The 23,689-nt window shown below is 42.1% G+C and overlaps 1 protein-coding gene across 3 annotated transcripts in view; it reads left to right on the forward strand.

The window, feature by feature from the left end:
• The window catches only part of rargb (retinoic acid receptor, gamma b), a 36,119-nt gene that overhangs the window by 8,722 nt on the left and 3,708 nt on the right, over positions 1 to 23,689 (forward strand). For 2 of the 3 annotated variants that reach the window (XM_034082859.2, XM_034082858.2), the window contains exons 2-8: positions 2,345 to 2,713; positions 20,586 to 20,734; positions 21,423 to 21,564; positions 21,666 to 21,829; positions 21,963 to 22,139; positions 22,314 to 22,518; positions 23,405 to 23,563. In XM_034082859.2, coding sequence (XP_033938750.1) covers positions 2,545 to 2,713; positions 20,586 to 20,734; positions 21,423 to 21,564; positions 21,666 to 21,829; positions 21,963 to 22,139; positions 22,314 to 22,518; positions 23,405 to 23,563 — 1,165 coding nt within the window. In that variant the 5' untranslated portion in view covers positions 2,345 to 2,544. Of the gene's footprint in view, positions 1 to 2,344; positions 2,714 to 10,455; positions 10,971 to 20,585; positions 20,735 to 21,422; positions 21,565 to 21,665; positions 21,830 to 21,962; positions 22,140 to 22,313; positions 22,519 to 23,404; positions 23,564 to 23,689 lie in introns of those variants that run through there. The other variant, XM_034082860.2, reaches the window with a different exon arrangement.

The raw sequence follows: 23,689 nt of genomic DNA on the forward strand, positions 1-23,689 counted from the left end.
GTCTGCCATTGAACTGTAATTAGATGGAGACCTAAATAGCACATCCCAAGCTGTAACACCTTAAACTCTCTTTATTGGGCTCAGTGAAGACATTTTGAACGTCTTGAAGCTTCTACTTTGAATAAAGCGATGTATCCGAACCTTAAGTTTAGGTTCCCTGACCCCCTATGAGGCTAAGAGGGTTTTTGTGGTGTTTTGTTTGGTTGTTGTTGCTTTCTTTATATACATGTTTGCATTGGTATAGTGCTTTTAAATGTTGTAGATTGGGGACGGGTTGTGACAAGCATAATAGAAAAGTTCAATACAAATATACGAGAACAAAAAAAAGTAATCCTTTGTATGAAAAGCTTAGTTTCCCAAACTTTCAAAACAAACACTTTGCATGTGGAGTGAACTCTGGAGCACACTCTTATGGTTTGAGCTTTTTAATGAGGTGCCGCAAATAACGTTTCCAAATAAAGCATGTTTTGAGCAACCCTGTTTTTTTCATTTAGGCCTGGTGGTACTGAGCCCTCCAAAACCGTTTAGGGTATGTGTGTCCAGGGTCTTTAAAGGCCCACCGAATACAATTGTGGTGGATTGTTGTAAACACTTTTGATTGGAGGTCATTTCTACTGGAGATATCTGCCAACAGAGAAGTTTGTGGATTACAGTCAAACTAGGATAAAAACTATTTCAATTGTGTGATGATGTGAGTACTACTTACTAGCATTTATTTATCTCAATTGTATGGAGGAGTCTCAAAAGTACTAATTTAGCATAACGGTTGATTTTAGTATCATAAAGGCCTTATTTATATCATTGGATTATAATCATGAATGCATCAATGTGTTCATCACTCTTTATTGCAACTGGTAAAGTAGGAGATTATTTGTTTTGCTACATACTGCTGGGTGGCTTGTTAATGTATACAACATTTTTATTAACCTGTAATAATATACAGTACATAGTTTGTTGATTACATTTTGCTTTAATAATCTAAAGCTGAATTTTCAAACTAACTCAAGTTATCAAATAAATATACTGTAGTAAAACATACAATAACTTCCTCTGAATCTTTTGTGTAAAAGCACAAGGTAGCAGGACATGGACATATTCAAGTCAAGTAACATAACCTCAAAATTGTACTTAATTATCGTACCAGAGTTACAATTCTCAGTCACTATCTACCATGTGATGTGTGTGTGTGTGTGTGTGTGTGTGTGTGTGTGTGTGTGTGTGTGTGTGTGTGTGTGTGTGTGTGTGTGTGTGTGTGTGTGTGTGTGTGTGTGTGTGTGTGTGTGTGTGTGTGTGTGTGTGTGTGTGTGTGTGTGTGTGTGTGTGTGTGTGTGTGTGTGTGTGTGTGTGTGTGTGTCTGACTTTGTGTGTGTCCTGTAAAGAGTCTCTGCTCTTGCCAGAAGTGTACCTCCACATGTGGAACAGTTTATTTATAATCAGGCACTGGCGACTCTTTGTAGCCGCTCTGTAATGCGCTGTAATTGACAGTGTGTAACTGACTCTGTGTAATGTACCTGTATCAGTGCACCTGAGTTAGTCTGTCATAAATGAGGAACACAGATATATCAATTGATGGTTTATAAGATCATGTGGAATTTATATTTGTTACTCTCTGTATTTCCACTCAATCTGAGTTTAACAGTAAACTGGGGCACAATTCATAACTCTCTCCGTTCTCCCTCACCCACCCTGGGTGTTTAATTCCCATGCCAAAGCAGGCCCAAAACAACAAGACATTCTTTGGCCGGGCTGTATTTACCACAGCTCCACCACAGAGAGAAGCTCCACCCTCTCATGAAATCAGTGATGAGAGTCACAGAGAAACAAGAGGAGAGGGCTGCCCTCATATAACTCCCTGACGGGGTCACAGAGACACCACGAGTCCTCCGGAGAGACGGAGAAGGTGAGACGTGGTGATCTTCAGAGACTCCTGAGCGGTTTGTGCTCCTCACATATGGTGCGGGCTCCAGTGAGACTGAGCAGGTCATGTGTGGCTGTTGATGGAAAGGGTTAATTGTACCCATGCTGTGGCTGACTGTTCTCGAGCAGGCTGGCAGAGGGAACAGAGAGACCCTTTATAATGCAGTTCTACTGATTGAAATCATTGCACGACTATGAAGACAGACAGAAAGCATGAGAGAAGTGTTTCTCGCTTCTTGCTCTTTGTTGTCTTGGTTTTTATTCCCGGTTTGAAATGTACTTTTGAGGGATTTCAGGTTTGGCTGCTGGTGTTTTTTAATGAATTGTTGTTATTGATTAGACTTTAGGGGAGTTGCTGTGCTCTCTATAGGCCAGACTTTAATTCTAGTATCTAACCCTCCTCCTTCTCTTCCCTTCCTTTCTACAGTCGGCTCCTGTTTGAGTTTTGGTCACGTGACTCCTCCCTGGTCAGCATCCCTCTCACCTCTCTGCAGCCTGACAACAGCTGAGAGGGGCTGGATGGCAGCAGCCCATTTCAAACTCATTGCAGGCCTCTGACGAAGACCAATCAGAAGAGAGAAGAGAGTGAGAGAAAAGTCACCACAATCACCAGAAGCACTTTTCACGATGGCAACCAACAGGGAGCACCAAATGCGTCACATGACCGGCTTCCCTCGCACTATGTACCCGTTCACCTTTAACTCCATGCGGAGCCACTCTCCCTACGACCTGCTGGCCAGCAGCCACCTCTTCGGACGCTTTGGGGCAGACCTTCCCAAAGAGATGGCTGCATTGTGTGAGTAATAAACAATAACTCAGTATTATTTACACAACTTACACAAACAACCGGGGGCTATACATCACTTACTGTATATTATTTATAAACTTGTTGTGTATAGCTCTGACACATTCACAACAAGATTTGGTGTATTTATTCTTTCAAAATCACATCAACACAAAAGAAGATGGACAAAGATGCTTCTAACTCAAAAAATACCATCATATTCAGACCTACAGCCCAAAACTAAAGTGTCCCATTCAGCTTTATTCAGATTGAGTAGAAAATGTGGTAAAAGAATTTAATATAATCATGAGGCTCAAATGGTTCCATGGTTCAATCGGGAAGCAAGAAACCCTGATCCCACTCTGTTGCACATGACGAGATAGTGTGCCGGATGTCCGCGTCATGACGGCCCTGCCCTGTGGAAAACAGTGGAGACAGTTTAGTCTTCAGGGTCAACTGAGGTTATGATCAGGCCAAACATCATGCAGCGAGGAGAGGAGAGGAGAGCAGTATAACATGGTTCCGGGTGTAATGTGCTTCTTTCCATAGAATCTAAATCTTTAAAATCATCATTAGAACAGAGACACAGGCATTTTCTCAAAAGAAGATGAAAGTTGTTTATTTCAACTTGCAAACGCAGTGTGTTTGAATAGAGGGCACCTTGAGTCACAGGGGGCGCTGTTGCACTTCACAGTGACACACACAGACCCAGAGAGGCAAACACTAACAACATTGTCAGTGTTTAGAAAATGAAGTTGATTTGAGGAGAGGAGGACACATTCTCCTTTAATTACCCTAATTTGTTTCCTGAACAAGCTTTAACTCATCTCCTTATTTTTATTCTTTTCTCTTATCTTCAGTATAATTATATTACTCTAACATTGCAGGATTGAAGTGCAATGTTTTATGAATCTGCATTCAGATAATTATAACCCTTTCACTACTCATGTGTACTTCCCTGTCATGCTTGTGTTGTAGCAATGTGAAGTTAGAAGTATAAATAAGAACACCTTGCCTCAATTAGTAATCAATCATGCAAGAAACAACAGACAGAAGTCATAAAACTTCATTGACATCAACCATAAGAGTTAATACAGTTACTATGAATTAGTATAAGAGACACATATTGACAAAGGTGTATTCTTAGACCTGATCATACAATCATTGTTGACAGTGTTTGGTTTCTTTGCACTCCACTCTCTTTCTGGGAATATTCATATTAATATAACAATCTAAGGATAACAAAAGAGAGTATTTCCTCCACAGATCAGCTTTTGTTCATTCAAAGTAAATGCATGCAGGTACCTGAAGCTTAAACTCATCATTGTGTTAAACTATTCCCAAGTTATCTAGTCTCTACATTTGACTGCTGTATTTGAAGTCATTTCAAAAGTTAGGCAGAATAGCTTGTATCCTTATTAATCTCTATTCCGATCGATATACTAGGCTACGAAGTGTTCGTCAAACACGTACACAGTATCTCTCCTCCTGTACACTGACACCTGTTGCTGAACCCGGCTGTCCATCAGTGTGAGCGTGTCTCATTGTGTGCACATAATGCGTTCATTGAGCGGCTGATATCTGTTTATTTAGAGACTCGGGCCAACGACTAGGCGTGTAGCACGCACCATGTCATACATCTTTGGCATGTTGCCCCTGGGAGTATTTCACACATTTACAGATAGAGACAGACAGATACGAGGGGCCGATTATGTCAGTCAGGATCGACGGCAATACAGATGGGCACGCGTGATAAAACAAGAGGCCTTAAAAACGTTCGGGTAGATATCTCAGTCACGGTTCTTTCTCAGGTTGTCTTTATTTCATTGGCCATGGAATAGTGAATTGTGATAAAAAAAACATTTGAGTAATTAGACCACCAGCATTGGTTGAGTAATCCAAACTTCAGTTGAAAGTGTAATTCTGAAAAGAGAAAAGTCCTGAAAGGAGGCTTGTGAACAAGGCCCTGCAGTGAAATACCACCAGTGAACACTTTAATCTACAGTGCACATTTATAAACTGTGTATTCCTTTACTGATCAACTACTTTTCTACATACCGAGAATTCTCTGTTCAGCACATTTATCTCTGATCCTCTAAAATGTTAATGCAAGTCAAATAATAATTCTTGAAATAATTTGAATAATAACAAATGGCCTGATGGTTTCTAGGATTGTACATTTTCATAGGATTTGTTGAAGAGGGAAAACAAGCTTGCTCACTGACAGTGAACACTAAGTCACTGACACAAGTCATCTAAACTTGGCAACCTGGATTTCACTTACCATTCATGGACTCTATATGTTGCAGATGCCAGCGATTTTAGCCTGGGGGCCCAACAAACATGTTAGGGAAGTGAGCACGGCATTGCAGGAATTATTCAACCAAAGAAGAGCAATGTTTGGCAGTAGTATTACTACCTGGTGGGCAGGACCTTCACTGATCCGCTGTATGAGTTCACCTTCACCATTGAGTATTAAAAAGGGGAATATAGTAAAGCCCTGTGTAAGCTCCTTTTGACAACACCAACCTTTAGTTCCTCACCTGAGCTTCAGTCCAGCCTGCCAAGTGATACATGTGCTAAAACCTCCACATATCCAAGGAGACCATCTGGAAACAGGACGACCCGAGCATTCAGGAACTGCATGAGACCAAACTAATTCTCAGATCCTTTGTGGTTTCTGCTCTGAATTGACTAACACTCGTGAGCCTTGATCATAATGAGGGTAAGGAGCTGACACATTTATCTATCAGCTACATTTCAAGAAATAGCTTCATTAACTCTGTAGACATCTCTGTATGTTGTGGTGTTGAGCCAACAATGGTTTCCAGTCCTGATTATTTTTACAGGAGGAAGACTAACCATGAAAATAATGAATCCATTATTTACTATCAAGTGAAGCTGCAGTAAATTACGTCTCTCTCATTAGTGCAAAGTGAACAAAATGATACCAAATGACTATAGAAGTTTAAGGGGGATTTCCCAATTAAGACAAACCAGGTCCTAATCAGTGTGAGTGGAAGACTGGACTTTGTTCTCTAATGAGATGAAACTCCACACATCCCTGGACTTGAAATGAGTGGATATCCACAGCAAGAGCTCCCTGCTGTGTATTCAATCATACAGTAAGTCCTGCCCTCTTTTCCTGATAGCAGTGGGAACTGGGAATTAAGGCCCAGACGCACAAAACCGACATCAAAGAACTAGTGATGACGTAGGCCGACTGTTGCTGTGCCTCACGATGCCGGCCAAAAAGTTGGACTTGGACACAAAGCAAATATTATAGCCAACAGCCAACAACTACGCACGTTGGGTGCATAGAAATGAGTAAAGAACTCCAGCTGGAGTTTGTTTTTGTCATACACAGACGGAAACCAGAAAAAAAGTAGCGCTGTAGATCAACAAGCCCTTGATCATTTTTGACACTGCTCTCACTCACCATTTAGCATCATTCAGGACGGTCCTCCACTGTCAATGTATCTGAGTAATGGAATGATGCAGGAACATGAAAATGTAGTCGAGCTGAACAGCCAATCGGAGTGATGTAGGTCGAAACAGAAGTTTGCATCACAGGGAGTTAATTGACTAAAAGCCAATGGGATTTGTCCATTGGATTTCCGTATATTGCAGAAATAAGTTCTGTGGCAAACACACATTGATGACAATTACCTCATTTTGTTCGGCAGGATAATCTCCAAACAATACCACCACCGTGTAACATGAATACAAGCAGCAGACATAGAAAGCTAATGTTAGGCTATCAACAAGCTCATCTAACCATCTAACCTTTGACTTTGAGACAAGGCAACCGGATGTGGTAACATTATAAGTCATTTCTGGGTTTTATGACTTATTCTTGCACCACCCTATAGACTGAAAAGCAGCCGACAGTGTCCAACTATAGCCCAAAAACAATGCGTCATATCCATCGGTCATATCCCAACTAACAGCCCGAAATGGTTTGTCAGGATGGACTTTAGAGTAAGAGCGCCCAAGGAACTCTTCATGGTCAAAGCTCTTATGCCCAGTGCTTCCTGGTAATACTATAAATACATGTAAGTGCAAGTCAATATTTCCCCACCAGTGTCTTTGAACAATATATTCCTTTTGTCATGACATTAGGATAACAATTCAGTTTACATTGGAATAGTTGTTTGGTCATGAAAAGGAAGAAAGTTCACTGTAGTGAACACGTGGAAAATAAGTGTATTTTTCCACAACGAACACAATGTCCTTTCGTAATTTCTGTACTAGTCACATCTTGTTCTTTGTAATGGTGTGTGTGTGTGTGTGTGTGTGTGTGTGTGTGTGTGTGTGTGTGTGTGTGTGTGTGCACGCGTGTGTGTGTGTGTGTGTGTGTGTGTGTGTGTGTGTGTGCGCGCGCGTGTGTGTGCGTGTGATATTAGTAACTTGAACCTAAAGGCACAGAGATAGGCTTGTGTGTTTTTCTTTGTGTCTTTCATCACAGGCACTCTGTTTAAGCACATACACACATAATTGTCCGTGCGTCCAAACTCACACACACGCGCACGCACACACACACACACACACACACACACACACACACACACACACACACACACACACACACACACACACACACACACACACACACACACACACACACACACACACACACACATCCACTGCCACTCTGGAGGCTGCACATTCCAACACCCATGAATATCACAAACCAGCAGTCTTGCACTCCTTCCCTCACATTTGTGACTATATTTGTGCGCTTGCTGATAACCCGCAGTGAGACTTTATCCAAATATCTGCAGCCGGAGAAGCTGGTGGGAGAGAGACAGAGAGAGAGAGAGAGAGAGAGAGAGAGAGAGAGAGAGAGAGAGAGAGAGAGAGAGAGAGAGAGAGAGGACAGAGAGAGAGAGAGAGAGAGAGAGAGAGAGAGAGAGAGAGAGAGAGAGACAGAGAGAGACAGAGAGAGACAGAGAAGAGAGAGAGAGAGAGAGAGAGAGAGAGAGAGCATTGTTCAGCTCTGTGTGTTTGTGTCAGACATGACGACAGGATGAATAGCCGAGAGACCGGATTGTAAATAGTTGTAATGTGACTCGCTCGTCTTATAAAATGTGTGTGGAAGAACGCAGAAGTCTGCAGTCTACCCAACTGAAATGGTGAAAGTTTAAGTGGAAGAAAGTGAGGCAACTTGTCCTTTGTTCTTCACATTTGCACTGCATTTGTGTGTTACTTTTCCTCAAAGCAGCAACAGGGGGCAGGGTGCTGTGAGGCGGGGAGGGTAATTGTCTCAAGGTGTGGAGAGAGCTCCGCAGGCTGATACTGTGCTCTGCTCCCTGCAGTGTGTCATTGTAGTGTGTGTGAGCGTCTGTGTGTGTGTGTTATCATGGTGAAAGACAGGTACAAACTTACTGACCACCAAAGAAAAGAAAGAACTTGCAAGATGAAAACAAAATGTGAGGGAAGAAAACAGCAGAACGGGTGCAGGCTGTTATTCTCCAAATAATAAGGAGAACAATACAAATAAATGGATTCAGGGGGTTCGGAGAAATATAGGCAAACAAACAAGAGGAGAAAAACAAAGAAATAGAGCATTGTAACACACAAGGGTAGTATGAAGCTCACGAAGCCACAGGCAGGACAATTTGTGTGTGTGTGTGTGTGTGTGTGTGTGTGTGTGTGTGTGTGTGTGTGTGTGTGTGTGTGTGTGTGTGTGTGTGTGTGTGTGTGTGTGTGTGTGTGTGTGTGTGTGTGTGTGTGTGTGTGTGTGTGTGTGTTAGAGCCCCGGTGGGGGTTTCTTCTAGAGTTCATCCCTCTTGAACGAGGAAGGAAAGGGAGGAGGCTGAGGCTGTCTCGTATACAAACTATCCAGACTCCGGGCCAGTGTGGTTCGCCTGCAGCAGAGTCCCACTTCTGTGTGACTGAACTATCCAATAAGCTCCGGGAGGGAAGATAACTGAATCCATTTTGAACTGAATTGAAGGAATTGAGTTAGATACTCCCATATGCCAAATGGAAAGAGAAAGAGAAGCTTTACGAGGCAAATCAAATTGCAGTAGTGACATGGTAAAGGATGACCATTGAGAAGGAAAAGTAGAAATGATGTGGGGACTGAAGCAGATCAGACTTCAAGCTCAAAATTAAACTTTAAAAGCTCAGACCCAACTGGCAGAAATACTACATTTTTAAAAAGTAAGAGTAAAGTCCTTTCCCTGTAAGAAATACAAAGCCATGTTCAACACCATGTTCAACTACAATGTATTTTAAGGGTCTGTAAATCCTCCCATTATTGTTTTGAGGATGTTTCATCGAAAATAATATTAATATTGCAGAATATAGGTAAAATACTGATAGTGTTCAATTCGACTTTACAACATGAACACATTCCAAGTAGGTGCCAGGAGTTGCCAAACATGTGCCAACAAACAAGCATGCAATTCAACATATATATGAAGCATAAGGTATTATTAATATATGTAAATATGAATCAATATTCATTTGAGTTTAAAGTGGGCGTTTGTTTTAAAGGCATTTTTTTTTTGTGAATAAACAGCTGCTTGTAAATTCAACGAAACATAAATCGAATAACTGACTCTGAACATTGTCTCTGTTTTCTATACACATTTATATTTTGTGTAAATATTGTCTGATTCTGATAAAGTGATACCAGATACAGGAAATAACAACATCTAAATAAGGAGTTATTCTCTATTATTATTCTTTTGTTTTATTTCCTGTTTGTTTTTCAGGGTTTTTTTGTCCTGTTTTATTGTATTTACATTAAATGAATGATAGATAGAAGTCCAGTATACATTTACTAAGTACTGCAAGGATTTCTATTTCCTGTTACTTTATTCTAAAGTTAGTTTAATGAAAATCAGATAAGTAAAATATATAATCATCAATAATTGTTTAATTTATTATTTGATAGGTTAAGAAAGATTTTGTAAAAACAAAGTAAAAATAATCAGCTCCTTCTTTGCAGCAGGTACTTTAAATGAATATACACATTTCTAATGATTGCTATCCAACAGTAAACATATATTATTCGGAAATTGGCCAATGTGCAGAATGAGTACTTGCGCTTTTATTACTTCAAGTAAATTCTGATGCTTTTATTTTGTAATTTAGCTTGAGTACATTTAGGAAGGCTGGGCTTTTACTTGTATCCGAGTGTTTCACCACTTTTGTTTTAGTAGTGTATAACAATGAAATAGTGTTATCCTAGTACTCTGTCCACCTCTGAGCAGTGCAACACAATACCATGCTTTTCATTTGGGGGAACTTTCCAAAATGAGTATGTGTCAACAGGTGTTTCCCTGTCACCGCTGTAATGCTTCTGTACGCACAGAAACCACACCAGAGAATCCAATTACGAGGAAATTAAAAAATGACACTCACTAAATTGCCTCTCTCTCAGCACCTTCTCTACTTGCTCAAAACAAACCTGTGTGGCGGGAGTTTTTGCAGAAATGTGGTAGAGCTGTTTATAAGAGAGGCAATTCTCCCGGCTGTGGTAAAACAAAAAGAGGAATTAATGCAGACAAATAAAGAAGAACGAGTCAAGGGAGGGGAAGTGAGGAGTGTTTGTTTTCATTTGCAGAATATGAAATATGGAGGAGCAAGTTGGAAAACTTGAAGGAGGAAAGGGGGAAGGAGAGAAACGTTGGTGCCTGACCAATCAGAAAGCAGTTACACACACACACCAAGCACTGTGTCCCTCCCCCTTCTTCTCCCCCGACCCCACCTCCTTTCTCTGTGCTGAGAGAGCATGTGGATAGTTGGCTGAGTCTGTGGTGGAGTGAGAGAGGCCCAGAGAGCCGGCAAGAGGGGAGCGCAGATCAGTTAAAAGCAGTCAAGAGAAAGCAGGAAGGCAAGCAAGTGATCCTGGAAGAGAGGGGGTGGAATCAGTTTGGGTTGTGGAGCAGAAAAGAGGTGAGAAAGAGAGGATTCTGTGCTTCCAGAGGACTTGGTTGGGACAGGACACGCAGTCCTGCCTGGGGGCAACAAGAGACCAACTCACAGAAAGAGAGGGAACACCTGGAGCAGGCAGAGTTACACTCACAGGAAGCCTCAGACTCTACACTCACTTTGTCTCAGCTCGGCTGCTGAAGGCTATAGTTGTGTGTGCTGTGATTTGAGAGGAGCATGTTTGACTGCATGGAGGCTCTGGGGCTGGCCCCTCGGCCCCTCTTTGATGTGTCCGGACAAGGGTCCTGCATGCTCAGCAAGGCCAGCTCGTACTTCTCAGGCCTGGACCCCTACGCCTGGGCCGGGACCGGCAGCATTCAGTGTGAGTACTCCATCCTGCTGGCCATCACACTGGTACAGAGCAGCTGTGTGTGTGTGTGTGTGTGTGTGTGTGTGTGTGTGTGTGTGTGTGTGTGTGTGTGTGTGTGTGGTGTGGTGTGTGTGTGTGTGTGTGTGTGTGTGTGTGTGTGTGTGTGTGTGTGGTGTGTGTGTGTGTGTGTGTGTGTGTGTGTGTGTGTGTGTGTGTGTGTGTGTGTGTGTGTGTGTGTGTGTGTGTGTGTGTGTGTGTGTGTGTGTGTGTGTGTGTGTGTGTGTGTGTGTGTGTGTGTTCTTATCAGGGTCCTGGTTTTGTTATCATAGAGCTCTCTCCACAGGAAGAGTCAGATTCCTTTCGATTCTGTGTACCCATTCTCACCCTGCTTTTTGTTTGTTTATGTGCTCAGTGTGCTTTGTGAGAGTGAGTGAGTGAGTCGGGGAGTGCATATTTATACATCATCGTGTTTGTTTTCATTATGAATGACTCTGCATGATTGACAGCTCTTTCAAACAATCCGAGAGCTGACCCTGCGACGTGTGCAGAAAACAGCAACGGTCAACCAGGAACAGCTCTGACAGATTGAAAGCAAATAGGCCTTGAAATCACACGGATGTGATTTGGTCGTTAACTCATGGAATCACATTTAGTCACAAACCAATTATACAAGACTAATGAATATAAAGAAGGACGGATCGACATATGATCAATCTATTACGCTATGCAACAGTTATTTGAAGCAATATCAGAAGAAGGAATGGCTGTAAGAAAGGAGGTTGTTAAAAGATGAAATGGAACCACTCGACACAAGGCTAGACATTATTTGGACGTATTCTCAGGAGAGCTGAAGGCACAGATTGCATCAGGTATTAACACGTGTGATAAAAACAAACACACTCAGTCACACAGCCAATGCAAAGATACATTAGATACACTCCAGCAAAAAGAATAAACACACTTTTTGCTATTGCCTCTGTCCAGACTCTTTGATTACACTTTGCTTTGTGGCTCCAACTCAATCTATCTTTAGAAACTGGTGAAGTCTATTCACGTGTGTCACTGAGCTGAACACAACATGTTTTATGTTCAAAACATCTTCTCCGCTGCGGGATGTCCTCATTGCGCACCTTGAGTCTATTTATCTTCAGTAATTATTTAGATACCAGTGCATCAGGCCCTGTCAGGTCCTCAGTGCTCACTAATGATGACGGATGAGCAGTCAGGATGACAAACACCACAGCAGGGCCTGTTTCAACTCGCTAAGGAGCTGCGCCAGATGTCAGCCCCGCAGACAAATGTCCCCAAATGTTCATTAATCTTCTCTTCATATGAGATCGCTCCAGTTTGCTTTACTTTCCTGAGCTCTGAAGGGTTGCCGTTTCTGTTCTCAGCTTGAACTAAAAAAACGACCACAGGGGTTCGGGGGAATTTAGCCCATTTCTGTTTCTGAGTAACATTAATGGATGGCAACACAACTCAACTCTGACATAACTTCATATCTTTATTTAACTAAACAGAATAGATTTGACCTCAACCGATCTCTCTCAAACAGGAAGCTGGGCTGGTGATCTTAAAAACACACCGCTTATAACTGGAGCTGAGACAATGCAATTGATTGAGTAGTCAATTGACAGAATAATAAATAGCAACTCTTTCAATAATAGATACATGAAAGCCCTTCTCTGTTTTAAATCATTTAAAGTTTATATTATTTAAAGGGTTGGTCGAATACAACCAGATGATTGAAGACAACATAGTTAGCTCATTATTTATTTTACACAGATCAATTGACGAATAACTAAAGCAAATAATTTGCGTTTTATCAATAATGCTAATTACACACGTGTGCATAATTCTTCATGTTAGGATTAAGTCTAAGTCACCAAACACTTTGAGCAAGAGCAACTCATGTCTTCCAAGGTTTAACAATTTCAATGATTTAATTGAGACTTATTAATTGTAAAGATAGTCTTTAACCTTTCGAGTCCATTTGGGTCTGTGAACATTCAAAGTAAAATTAAACTTCCTCCACCTTTCGTTTGCTGTTCACTAACCCTTTGTGGTTAATACATTTGCAAATGTCGACATTTAGACAATTCATTATTAAAAATGGTCGACATTATATCAGCCGCCTTTATTGGAAAGTGAATACAAGTGAGTTCTCAGCGTTGCTCTCCGTGAACATGCGCTGTTGGACACTGCGAGTCGAAATTCCTGAGAGCATTTTGGCCTCTGTGTCTTTTTGACACCAGCTTTCTCCCCTGTGTGAGTGTGTGGGTTTTAAGGGGGGGTCATCTTTTCCTGTGTTTTTTTTTTTTATGTGAGGCAGTTCAGCACCTCTCTGCCTTCCTTTGTTTCAACGTCAGGAGGCATTAAAGGAGCGGGACATGCCAAGGTCTGTTCGCTCTCTGTGTCACTCTCGTGTGTGTGTGTGTGTGTGTGTGTGGGGGGGGGGGGGGGGGGGGGGGGGGTCGTCTATGTGACATTTGTTTTTTCCTTTTTGAAGACCCCCCCCCTACCCCCCCTTTCTAAACTTGATCTTTCTCTTCCAATAGTGTGCACCAATGTGTGTGTTCTTTGCTCAAACTTGGCTCCGTTTACACGCTTAGTGTTGTGTAACCAAGAGCCTTTAATGATTCAATTACAATTACAAAGGGTCACTTAAGAGATTAGGTGGTGTGTAGGGGCATGGGCAGTTAAAGGAGATGCAGGCTGAAAGAAGAGTAGAGGGTAGATGTTGGATATGGGATCAAAATACCCCCCCAATGCTTTGTATCTTGGGGCTTTGAGGTTGAGGGGAAACACTCTCCACTCCTCGGTGATAATCTCCCTTTTCTCTGGCACCCTCTTCTCTTAAATGGGTTCTTCAAAGTTAGTTCAACAATGCTCCTCGACCCTCATATCATCCCACAGGAGGAGAGGGGCTAACTGTGATACAATGGTATGCTGTTACGGCCAGGGATGGAGTCAGAAGATACTGTATGAGCCTGATCTATGAGATAGAACAGTAGATTTTACAGATGGTTGTTTTTAGAATAAAAGGGGCTTAGATGATTACTTTGGCCTCCGCCTGATAAAATAAGGTTATCTGTGTCAGTGGGTCGTGAAATACAGGCCTGTACTCTTAATGCCTCTGTCCTGTCTTTTTTTTTAACACTGTCACTTTCTCTACAATGGTGAGAAGGAAAGCACACTGAAGCCTAAGCAACCTCTGTGAACCCAGAAATTCAAGTTCAGTGCTGCCGTAGCAACTGAACAAACTGTTTAGCTCACTTAAAATAACCAAATGATCAGATGCTGGTCAATTGTCAACATTTTAAATTATACTTTTGGAACTGCAAGTGTCTGTTTCCACATGCGTGTGAGTTTAGACACTGAGAGTGTGCTAGAGAAGTCACAGAGTGAACAATGAGTAAATGAAGCACATTTCCAATACACAAACAGTGCAGTGGCTAGGTGTCCACAAAGGAAGGTTTCAGGTTACAACCTACACTTCAAATGCCTTGTACTAAATTCAGGTAATTAACACAGGGAAAAAAACACAAACAGTCTCTTTCTTTCTTTCCTATCGACAGCCACACATCCCTCTTTGGCCATAAACAAGATTCTTCTTCAGGTCTTGTCAGATTATTTAGTTACTGTGAATTGTGCAAAGACTGTAATCAAATTATTACTCTAATCTTGTTATTCACTGTAATGAGGTTACAGTTTGCAACAGACGTTATTTACCTTTGATTCTGAACGCCTACACACTCATCTGTTGGGAATGACAAATACTGTATCTTAGGGAAATGGTTGAGGAAAAGCTCTGATTTAAACCCTTTGAAACAATTTAACTCGGTGCAGAATAACATTATTAATTATACGTTACTCTTATTGAAGCTACAGGAACAGAGAGAATCCCAGGCTGCTGATAGGCCAGCTTGAAACCAACATCTTGTGAGGTTTAGTGAGTCCTGTTCCAGCTTGTCTCTGTTTGTGGCGTCACAGCTTCCAGCCATGTCTCCACCACATTCACTGTGTCCTGGGATGACCCTGAATAATGAGACAATCTTTTATTTCTACAACACTATTTGTCAAATATCCCACAGTGTGCTAACCGTCTGCTTTAGTTGCAGGAATGTGGTTTAAATAGCTGACAAGACATTTTCAAAAGAGTAACTTTGAACATAAAAGCTTAAAGTGAGGTATAAAAGCAAAATGGAGGCCGGCTAGAAAAGGGGGGATAGAGAGAGGGACTGCATCCAACAAAGGCCCAAAGGCTGGAATTGAACCTGGGAGTTCAATCGCTATTTATAATCGACTTTGCCTGATTTGTTTCTGTAGAAGATGTGTTGGAGAGCCATGTTGGTGTTTTTTCAGGGAGGAGGTTATCCTAATAATATTAAAAAAAAAAAGGCAAAAATAGAGATCTGGGTTTATTGGGTGCTATAAAAAAGAAGGGCTGTATTGTATACGTGATCATGAATGGGAAGGACTAACCCAGGTTTAACAACCTATCCCGTAAAAGCACCCCCCACCCCGATCTGCAGACAAAGCCTAACTTTGTGACCATGAAAAAAAAACAACATATTACATTAATGTTATTTTCCAGATGTTCTCCTCATTCTAAAGATCAAGAGAACATGAGTTAGGAAATATGTATGCTATACTCTTTTGGCTCACAGTTATGACTGTTCCTCTGAAAGTGTTTAAGGTTTGAGTATGTGTCCAGGATTTCTGTTTTTGTAAGTGAGCTTGTGCAAATGTGTGTGTGTGTCCCTTTGTACACCCTTGTCTATGTGTTGGTGTGTGTGTGTTTGTGTCTGCTTCCTTTTTAAGTGTTTGGTGCTGCTGTTTTTATTGAGCCATCTCCTGGACAGTAGCCTGGTTTTCACAGCCTTTCCTTTAAAAAGGCGCTGCCAATGACAGGAAGGACTCCTCCTCCTGCCAGGGCAGGAAGGCAGAGGGGGGAAGAGGGTTATTAGTGAGGGTTGTGCTGAGGGGGGAGCGCAGGGGAGGGGACGCTGGTATTGAACTTAGAACAGCTGATGAAAGGGATTGTCACTCAGATCTCCCCTATCTCCTCCCTGCTGTCATGGTAATTACTCGCTCAGCATATTTGAGGCTGTGGCTCTCCCCCACTGTTAATCTGCTCTCATGAATTACAACAGAGTACAGTCATTGCAAGCACCAAACATGCATTTTTATAATGAAAGACCATGTCATGTAACCAGAATCTAATTTACAAGATGCATTTCTTTGAAAATGACACAAAGCAGTTTTATGTCTTATGGCTATTTCATAATGAATGATGTTTAGTTTCCTCACACTGTTTCTGTGAATGTTTTTGCACTCAAACTCACGCTGAAACCCCTCACACACACACACACACACACACACACACACACACACACACACACACACACACACACACACACACACACACACACACACACACACAGCTGACCTGTGGCCCCGTGCAGCAGCACACATATTCACACGTGCACGCACATTCCACAGTGTGCTGCTGAACATTTTGTGAGGCGAGAGGTTATGTACAAACTGAATTCCTATCAAAATCAATCTTTGGAGGATTCAAAGTGAAAGAGGTTTCAGTCAAAACTGCTCTTTCGCTCAGTTAACTTTGTTTTAACAAAGATCTGAGGTTAAAAATGATATCTTATCTCAAACTAAACAATTTACAATTTGTTATTGCGTTGTTATGATGCCACAGTGGTCCACTCCACTCTGGAGCCCCCAGGCCACAGTCTAGTTCAATGAGATGCACGGTGTTGGCAGGCTGCAGGCTGCAGGCCAGATGTCACACTGTGTCCACTGCAAAGCCACTCCAAGGCAAGGAAACACACCTTCAATATCTTTGTCAAACAAACCACATGCTCACTCATGTCCATGTGTGTGTGCTGCAGAATGTAAACGACTGCAGCTCCATGACACATTGCATCAATCTGCGTTTTATGCTCTTATTAATAAATGACAGGTTAGTTCTGAAAACCGTCTGATGACACCAGCCTTGTCTTCCGTTCAGTATAAAAGCGGTTATCTGTGTAAAAGTCTAGTGTACTAACTGCAAACAAATGTTATGATGTAATATGTGTACTGTATACAATTCAAAGTTGAAATGGGGGGGGGGCTTGCAGTATGTGGCTTTTACTGAGTCCACTACTGCTCAGGATTGAAGTTGTCACTCCACCAAGACTCATCAGAGCTGATAAGGAAGGTGTCCGCTTTCAGAAAGGCTTTTGTTGTCTAAACAGGATGTGTTGATCTGACAACAGAGAGGAAGGTGGAACAGACCCAGAAACAAGAGTCGATCAACTGAAGTATTGTTAAGAAATGCTGTTGTTAGGTGAAAAACCCCTCACAAAACACCGCTTTTCACAATAACCATCCAATGACAGGTGATATGTATAGTTCTGATTGCATGTGAAACTTTGCAGAGGGTGTAAATCCGGCTCGCTGATGAGTCATTCTTTCTGATCTGCATCCAATAGAGGTGTGCTGATTGATGTTGTGACACGCTGAGGGGTGAGTTGTAGGTGAGAGGGAGAGAGGCATTTTTTCCATCCGCGGCTCTGAGGCTGAGCTCAGTTCAGGGTGATGACAGCCCTTGACAGTTTTTGGCTCCTCTCCTTCTTTTCTCCACGGCAGGTACAATCCCCCCCCCCCTCCCTCTCTCGCCGCCTTCAGCCCAGTGTCTCTCGCCCTGTCTCCCTGCGTCATGCTTGTGGGAGTCACGTCGCTCCTCACCCACTCTCACCACCCTCAGACGGTGTCACTCACTGCCTCTCTCCTGGCGCCAGATGCAGCTTCTCCGTTTCAATGGGAGCTATTTTTCCACTTGTTCTCTCAGGGCCACTTTTACATTGTCAGTGTTACTGTATAAACAGAAAACAGTGATCATGTTACAGCGCCACTCATTCAGACCCACCCCCCACACCAGGGCTCCGATGCCCCCCAAACTGAATACATTATAGTATTTACCTCCTGCAACAAGCTGCTCTTTGTTTACCCGTAAACTCACGTGAAACGTGATACGCTCTCCTGCAAACTCTGAATAATTTCACTCAATGTTGGAGAACAGTGCTATTATTTAGAGCAAGTATGAATTAGGCAGACAATCAATCTCTATAATCTTGTTTTCTGACCAGATAAACCATGAGGTACGCTATGAACATTACCATCAGGGCCACAACTAACAATCGTTTCTTTATCTTTTATTAAGCCTGTTACTTTCTCAATTAATCAATTTTCTTTATTATAATATTATACTATTATTATATTTGTATGGAATGAGAAGTGATTAACACATTCCTGAAGTCCAAGACGCTGTCTTCAAATTGTTAATTTAATCCAAAAACTGAAGTATATTAAAGTAACCATAACAGAGAAGACAAAGAAAATGAGCATATTCACTCGATTGCAAAAAAACTAAAAGCGCATTTCAGATAGCAGGTCAAATCAATCGTGTTTTTTATTCCTAATGCATTATTAATGAGTGTATGTGCTTTTAGGCAAGTTGTTGTTTATCAGGGTTGTTTTGTTTCTGATGGAAAATATAATTGACCTAAAGACGTAATACATAATCTTTGTAAAAAAAAAACGGATTTAAAAAAAAGGTTTGGGAATGTTTCAAATAACATATACCACATGAATCACATTTTCAAAGTATCAGCACTTTAGCTACACATCTGGTTTATATTGTATGATGAAGCATAAAGAAGGTCAGTGCAGGTAGACGGATTTCTTTGTCTAAAATATAAATGTTATAGGAACTATTTAATATATATCTTATTACAATAACATTTGGCTATTCACAGTTTGGGACTTCAAACAACAGAATTATTCAAATGTAAGCACATTACACGGGAAGTTAATGGTCGATGGTTTGATGTGTTTTTTATTTCCATTTCAGACTCTTTTCACTTAAAAAACAGTATCCTCAGTTATTATTTTGCACACTTTTATCAATTAATTAATTAATTACATAATTAATGTAATTACACACTTACAAAGCACTGTGTCAAAACCAGATCAAAGTAACCAATGAATTATTGAATGGAAAACTAGGGTTGTTTTTTTCTCAAAACATTTTTACTTTGGATAATAATAATTAATTGTAGGATGAATTGCTGCAACGGCTAGAAGTAGCAACAGCTTTCCTCCAAGTCATGATTCACTGAATGTTGTGTGAAATGACAAAGTTCAGAAGTCTCAATTGAAAGCTTAAAGCAAGCTATAATGATGGTCATGTAGTTAGCAATGGCCTTCTTCAGTCAAGGTCAAAGTTAAATGGTCAGGATTTCTTTTAACCTCTCGGCCACTGGGAAGTTTCTGTCCTCGGACTCACCTCCTTCTTTCTCTTTCTTTTTCTTTTCATTTTCCCCTCTCTGTTTTTATTAGATTATTCCTTTGTGCCTTTGCTTTCGGTTTTTTGAAACCTTACCACTCTTGTTAATGGCAGGCTGAAGGTTCAGGTTGGGGTTGCTGCGGTGGGGAGGGGGCCACATTTGGTTCAGTCCTGTGCTATCCATTGAAGGCGACAGGAGGGGCTGTGACTTTGGGGTTTTTTACCCCAGATTCTTTATTTTTACTAGGAAGGGATCCAAGGATGGAGCTGTTGATGTGAATAGCTGCCCAAGGTGACTGGATCCCAATAAAGAGGCCGTCAGCCTGGCCGGGGGCCTCCTCCCCATCCCAGACACAACCTTTATAGGGCCGCTTATGAGCCTGGGCAACTATTAAACCCTGTCCAGCCTGCAGTGAGGAATTTAGGGCCAGGAAACAAGGGAGTGGGGGTGGGAATGGGCAGAGGGAGGTGAAGTTGGGGTGAGTGAAGGTGAAAGTTGAATGGCATGTTCGAAGGAATCTGGTTGTTCTTGTTCATCACCTTCAAATGTGTACCAGGCGTGTTTCACTCTCTGTAAGTTCAGGGAACCACGTCTTTTTTTAAACAGCTGGATACGCTTACCTGCGTCTACTTTACATTGTTTGTTTTGAGCGTTTTCATTAGCAGCAGTTGAAGGACTTGTGCCGATGGCCAGCAAATGGTGTTATACAGTGTGCCATTTTCTTTAGCGAGACAGCGAGAGGGAGACAGCAGAGTCTCATAAACATCCCGCCTCTGTTTGTTCACATGGGGCAGGAGGTATATAGGCAGGTCTGGTTGGACAGCCTTTCAAATAAAAATGTGAGCGTGCGTGCGCACACACACACACACACACACACACACTCACACAGAGATGCAAAGATTCAGATGTCAGTCAAAAAGTCAACAGAGGTATGCTGCTCCCCCACTCACCAGTAAATGGAGAAGCCAATCAAATCTCAGCTGCCAATCAGCATTTTATCAGCAGGGCCATCTGGCCATCAGCTAATTGTGTCTCTTTTAAGTCCCTGTCAATCAGCAGTGCCCCCTCACCCTCCTCCCCTTTCTCTTAAAAATGTCTGCCTGCCTTCTGGCTCCGAGGGGTGGCCTGCATGGGGTTGAGGGTTGTTTGTTGACCATTCTCTCTTAATCAGTTGCTGTATTAGCTTTCATCATAGTTTCAAAGACTTTAAGCACTTATGTGAACAAGATGTTCTGATATAATAAGAGTTGCTTTTTGTTTCTTCTTCCTGCAGCGGTGGAGACCCAGAGCACCAGCTCAGAGGAGATGGTGCCCAGCTCTCCTTCCCCTCCTCCCCCTCCTCGCGTCTACAAACCGTGCTTCGTGTGCCAGGACAAGTCATCTGGTTATCACTATGGAGTGAGCTCCTGCGAGGGCTGCAAGGTAAATGAAGCCAGACACCTGAGGAGTCACATGACATGTATGAAGGGGACAGCTGATGTTTCAGGCACAGCCGGACAGATATCAGCACTGCAGAGCTGTACTGTTGGCTTCTGTTGAGCTGCCCCCTAGTGTATCCTTACTATCAATGCACATTATTAATGTAACAGCCAAACATTGTGCTGCATGTGACCAGCACATGTCAACTGAATCTACATGCAATGAAAGCTTTGCTAAAGTAGGGGGTTAGAGCTTAAAATGAAATGAAAAAACACATTTGGAGTTTTTGTTTGCTTGAAGTCTATACACAAAGAACAATATATTTAGAAAGAAGCAGTGGAAGACTTCAGTTCTAAGTCAGGCAACACATCAAGCATATTACAATTTATTTGATAAGCATTACATTAGAAATCAATCAACTACAAGTCTATAACCATCTTAACGACTCTGTTAGGCTGAACACAGGCAGAGAAGGGCTTCACGCTTCATGATAACACACACTGCTGAACATGCTAACATTCTGATTTAATGATGACAATATACCCGATCTTGGTAAAGCATGTAAGCATCACAAATATCAGTTTAAAAAAAACATCACACCTGAGGTTGTTGGTTCTATTTTCAGAGATGTTATTAAGAGCATTTTACTGGCATGATCAGTGTAAAATAAATGTTCTTATTTCGGTTTCAGGGTTTCTTTAGGCGCAGTATCCAGAAGAACATGGTGTACACCTGCCACCGAGACAAGAACTGCCAGATCAACAAAGTGACGCGCAACCGCTGCCAGTACTGTCGACTGCAGAAGTGCTTTGAGGTTGGCATGTCCAAAGAAGGTGAGAAGAAAATATGGTCAACAATATTATTGTTACAAAGGAATACTGTGGGAAGAATTGCCTTTTAAACCTCGTCTCCCTGTGCCTGTATTTCCTTTTAGCGGTGCGCAACGACAGGAACAAAAAGAAGAAGGACGTGAAGGAGGAGGTGGTGCTGCCAGAGAACTACGAGCTGAGCGGGGAACTGGAAGAGCTGGTTAAAAAAGTCAGCAAAGCTCACCAGGAAACCTTCCCATCTCTGGGCCAACTGGGAAAATACACTACAGTAAGTTTTGTAATGCTTTATCGCCTCCACCCCCTAAACCCTCCACTGAGGCATTAGCTCACGGCTTTGCCAGAACGCTGTGTGGACTCTGCTCAAGCACACAGACCAAAGTGTCCCTCTTTCTCTCTCCCAGAATTCGAGTGCCGACCACAGAGTGCAGCTGGACTTGGGCCTGTGGGATAAGTTCAGTGAGCTGTCCACTAAGTGCATTATAAAGATTGTGGAGTTTGCCAAGCGGCTACCAGGCTTCACCACGCTCACCATCGCTGACCAGATCACCCTCCTCAAATCTGCATGCCTGGATATCCTGGTACCAAACACCTCCTCCTTTTTAATACCCTTCCACCTCCCTCACGCTTTCTCATTTTGTCACGCTGCTTAACTTTTAAATTATTCATCTGAATAGCTGCCATTTCATCCTCCTTTTACTAACTGCCCACATCGTTCTTTCCTCTCTGTTTTCTTATTTAATTCCTTCCCTTAGATGCTGAGGATATGTACTCGCTACACCCCAGAACAGGACACAATGACCTTCTCTGATGGCCTCACCCTCAACAGGACCCAGATGCATAACGCCGGCTTCGGCCCGCTCACAGAGCTGGTGTTTGCCTTTGCCGGTCAGCTGCTGCCTTTGGAGATGGACGACACAGAAACAGGCCTGCTCAGCGCCATCTGCCTCATCTGCGGAGGTAGGTCTTTTCTTACCATTACATGTATGTATGATCTGTATGTGTAATGTGTATTTGTAAAGCGCTTTGAGAGTCATTGAAAAAGCGCTATAATAAATATAAGGATTATAATTACCGGCGTGATATCATTAGCTTACAGACTCTTAAAGGTCTCCTATCATGCAAAATGCACTTTTCGATGTCTTTTATACATATGTGTCCCTGTAAGCCGTAAGGGAACTCACAAAGTGTCAGAAAATAAAACCCTCTCTCGTTTCCTCCGTACCCAAATCTCTAAAAACGGGGGTACAACGGAGCTGATCCAGATTTGCGTCCGATATGACGTAATATCGGAAATGTGTGCTAGCTTTACGCCCACGGCCCTATCAGAAACGTTGCTATCAGAAACAATGCCCGACGTGTTTTGGAAGTAATATGGTCTTTGTTTACATTAGCGAGCATCGCTAACACTCAGAGCTAACCTGTACTGGAGAGAGCATGTGTAAAGAAGCCGGAAATAAAAAAAGGAACTCACCTTGTGGTAAACCTGTAAGAGAAAAAGCATTTGAGCTCCAGACTGTTTCAGAAACATAATATGGCGTTTAATCACGGCAGCATTTAGCTGTATCTGAGTATAAGCTTTAGACCCAGAATCAGCAGTTCTCTAACAGGGCAGAACTAGAGGGATATGAGGGATGTCTAAAATGCATGATCTGTTTGGTATTTTGAGCAAAACATATCATAGACATGTTTTTTATATAATTGTATATATCTGAGACCCATAATATATACCATGATAGCAGATCTTTAAAATGTTACTTTTCTCATTGTTTTACAGTTCCCTCACGATAATGTTTCCAGCTTTTCTACCATTTCTTCACCTCTTTGAATATGTCTATTGTTTCAGACCGCATGGATCTGGAGGAGCCCCAGAAGGTCGACAAGCTGCAGGAGCCACTGCTGGAGGCTCTGAAGATCTACACCCGCCGCAGACGCCCCAACAAGCCTCACATGTTTCCCCGCATGCTGATGAAAGTCACAGACCTCCGAGGAATCAGCACCAAAGGTCAGCTGAGGTTTCACACACCAGTATCACATCAAATAAGCAGGGCTGTAACAAACCTTCCTACTAAATGTGCCAAGAGTACTGAGAATAAACAACTGTGTAGTACTTATTGTTGGCATTGAATAG

Source organism: Pseudochaenichthys georgianus, chromosome 5 (assembly GCF_902827115.2).
Source record: "Pseudochaenichthys georgianus chromosome 5, fPseGeo1.2, whole genome shotgun sequence".
Lineage (NCBI taxonomy): Eukaryota > Metazoa > Chordata > Actinopteri > Perciformes > Channichthyidae > Pseudochaenichthys > Pseudochaenichthys georgianus.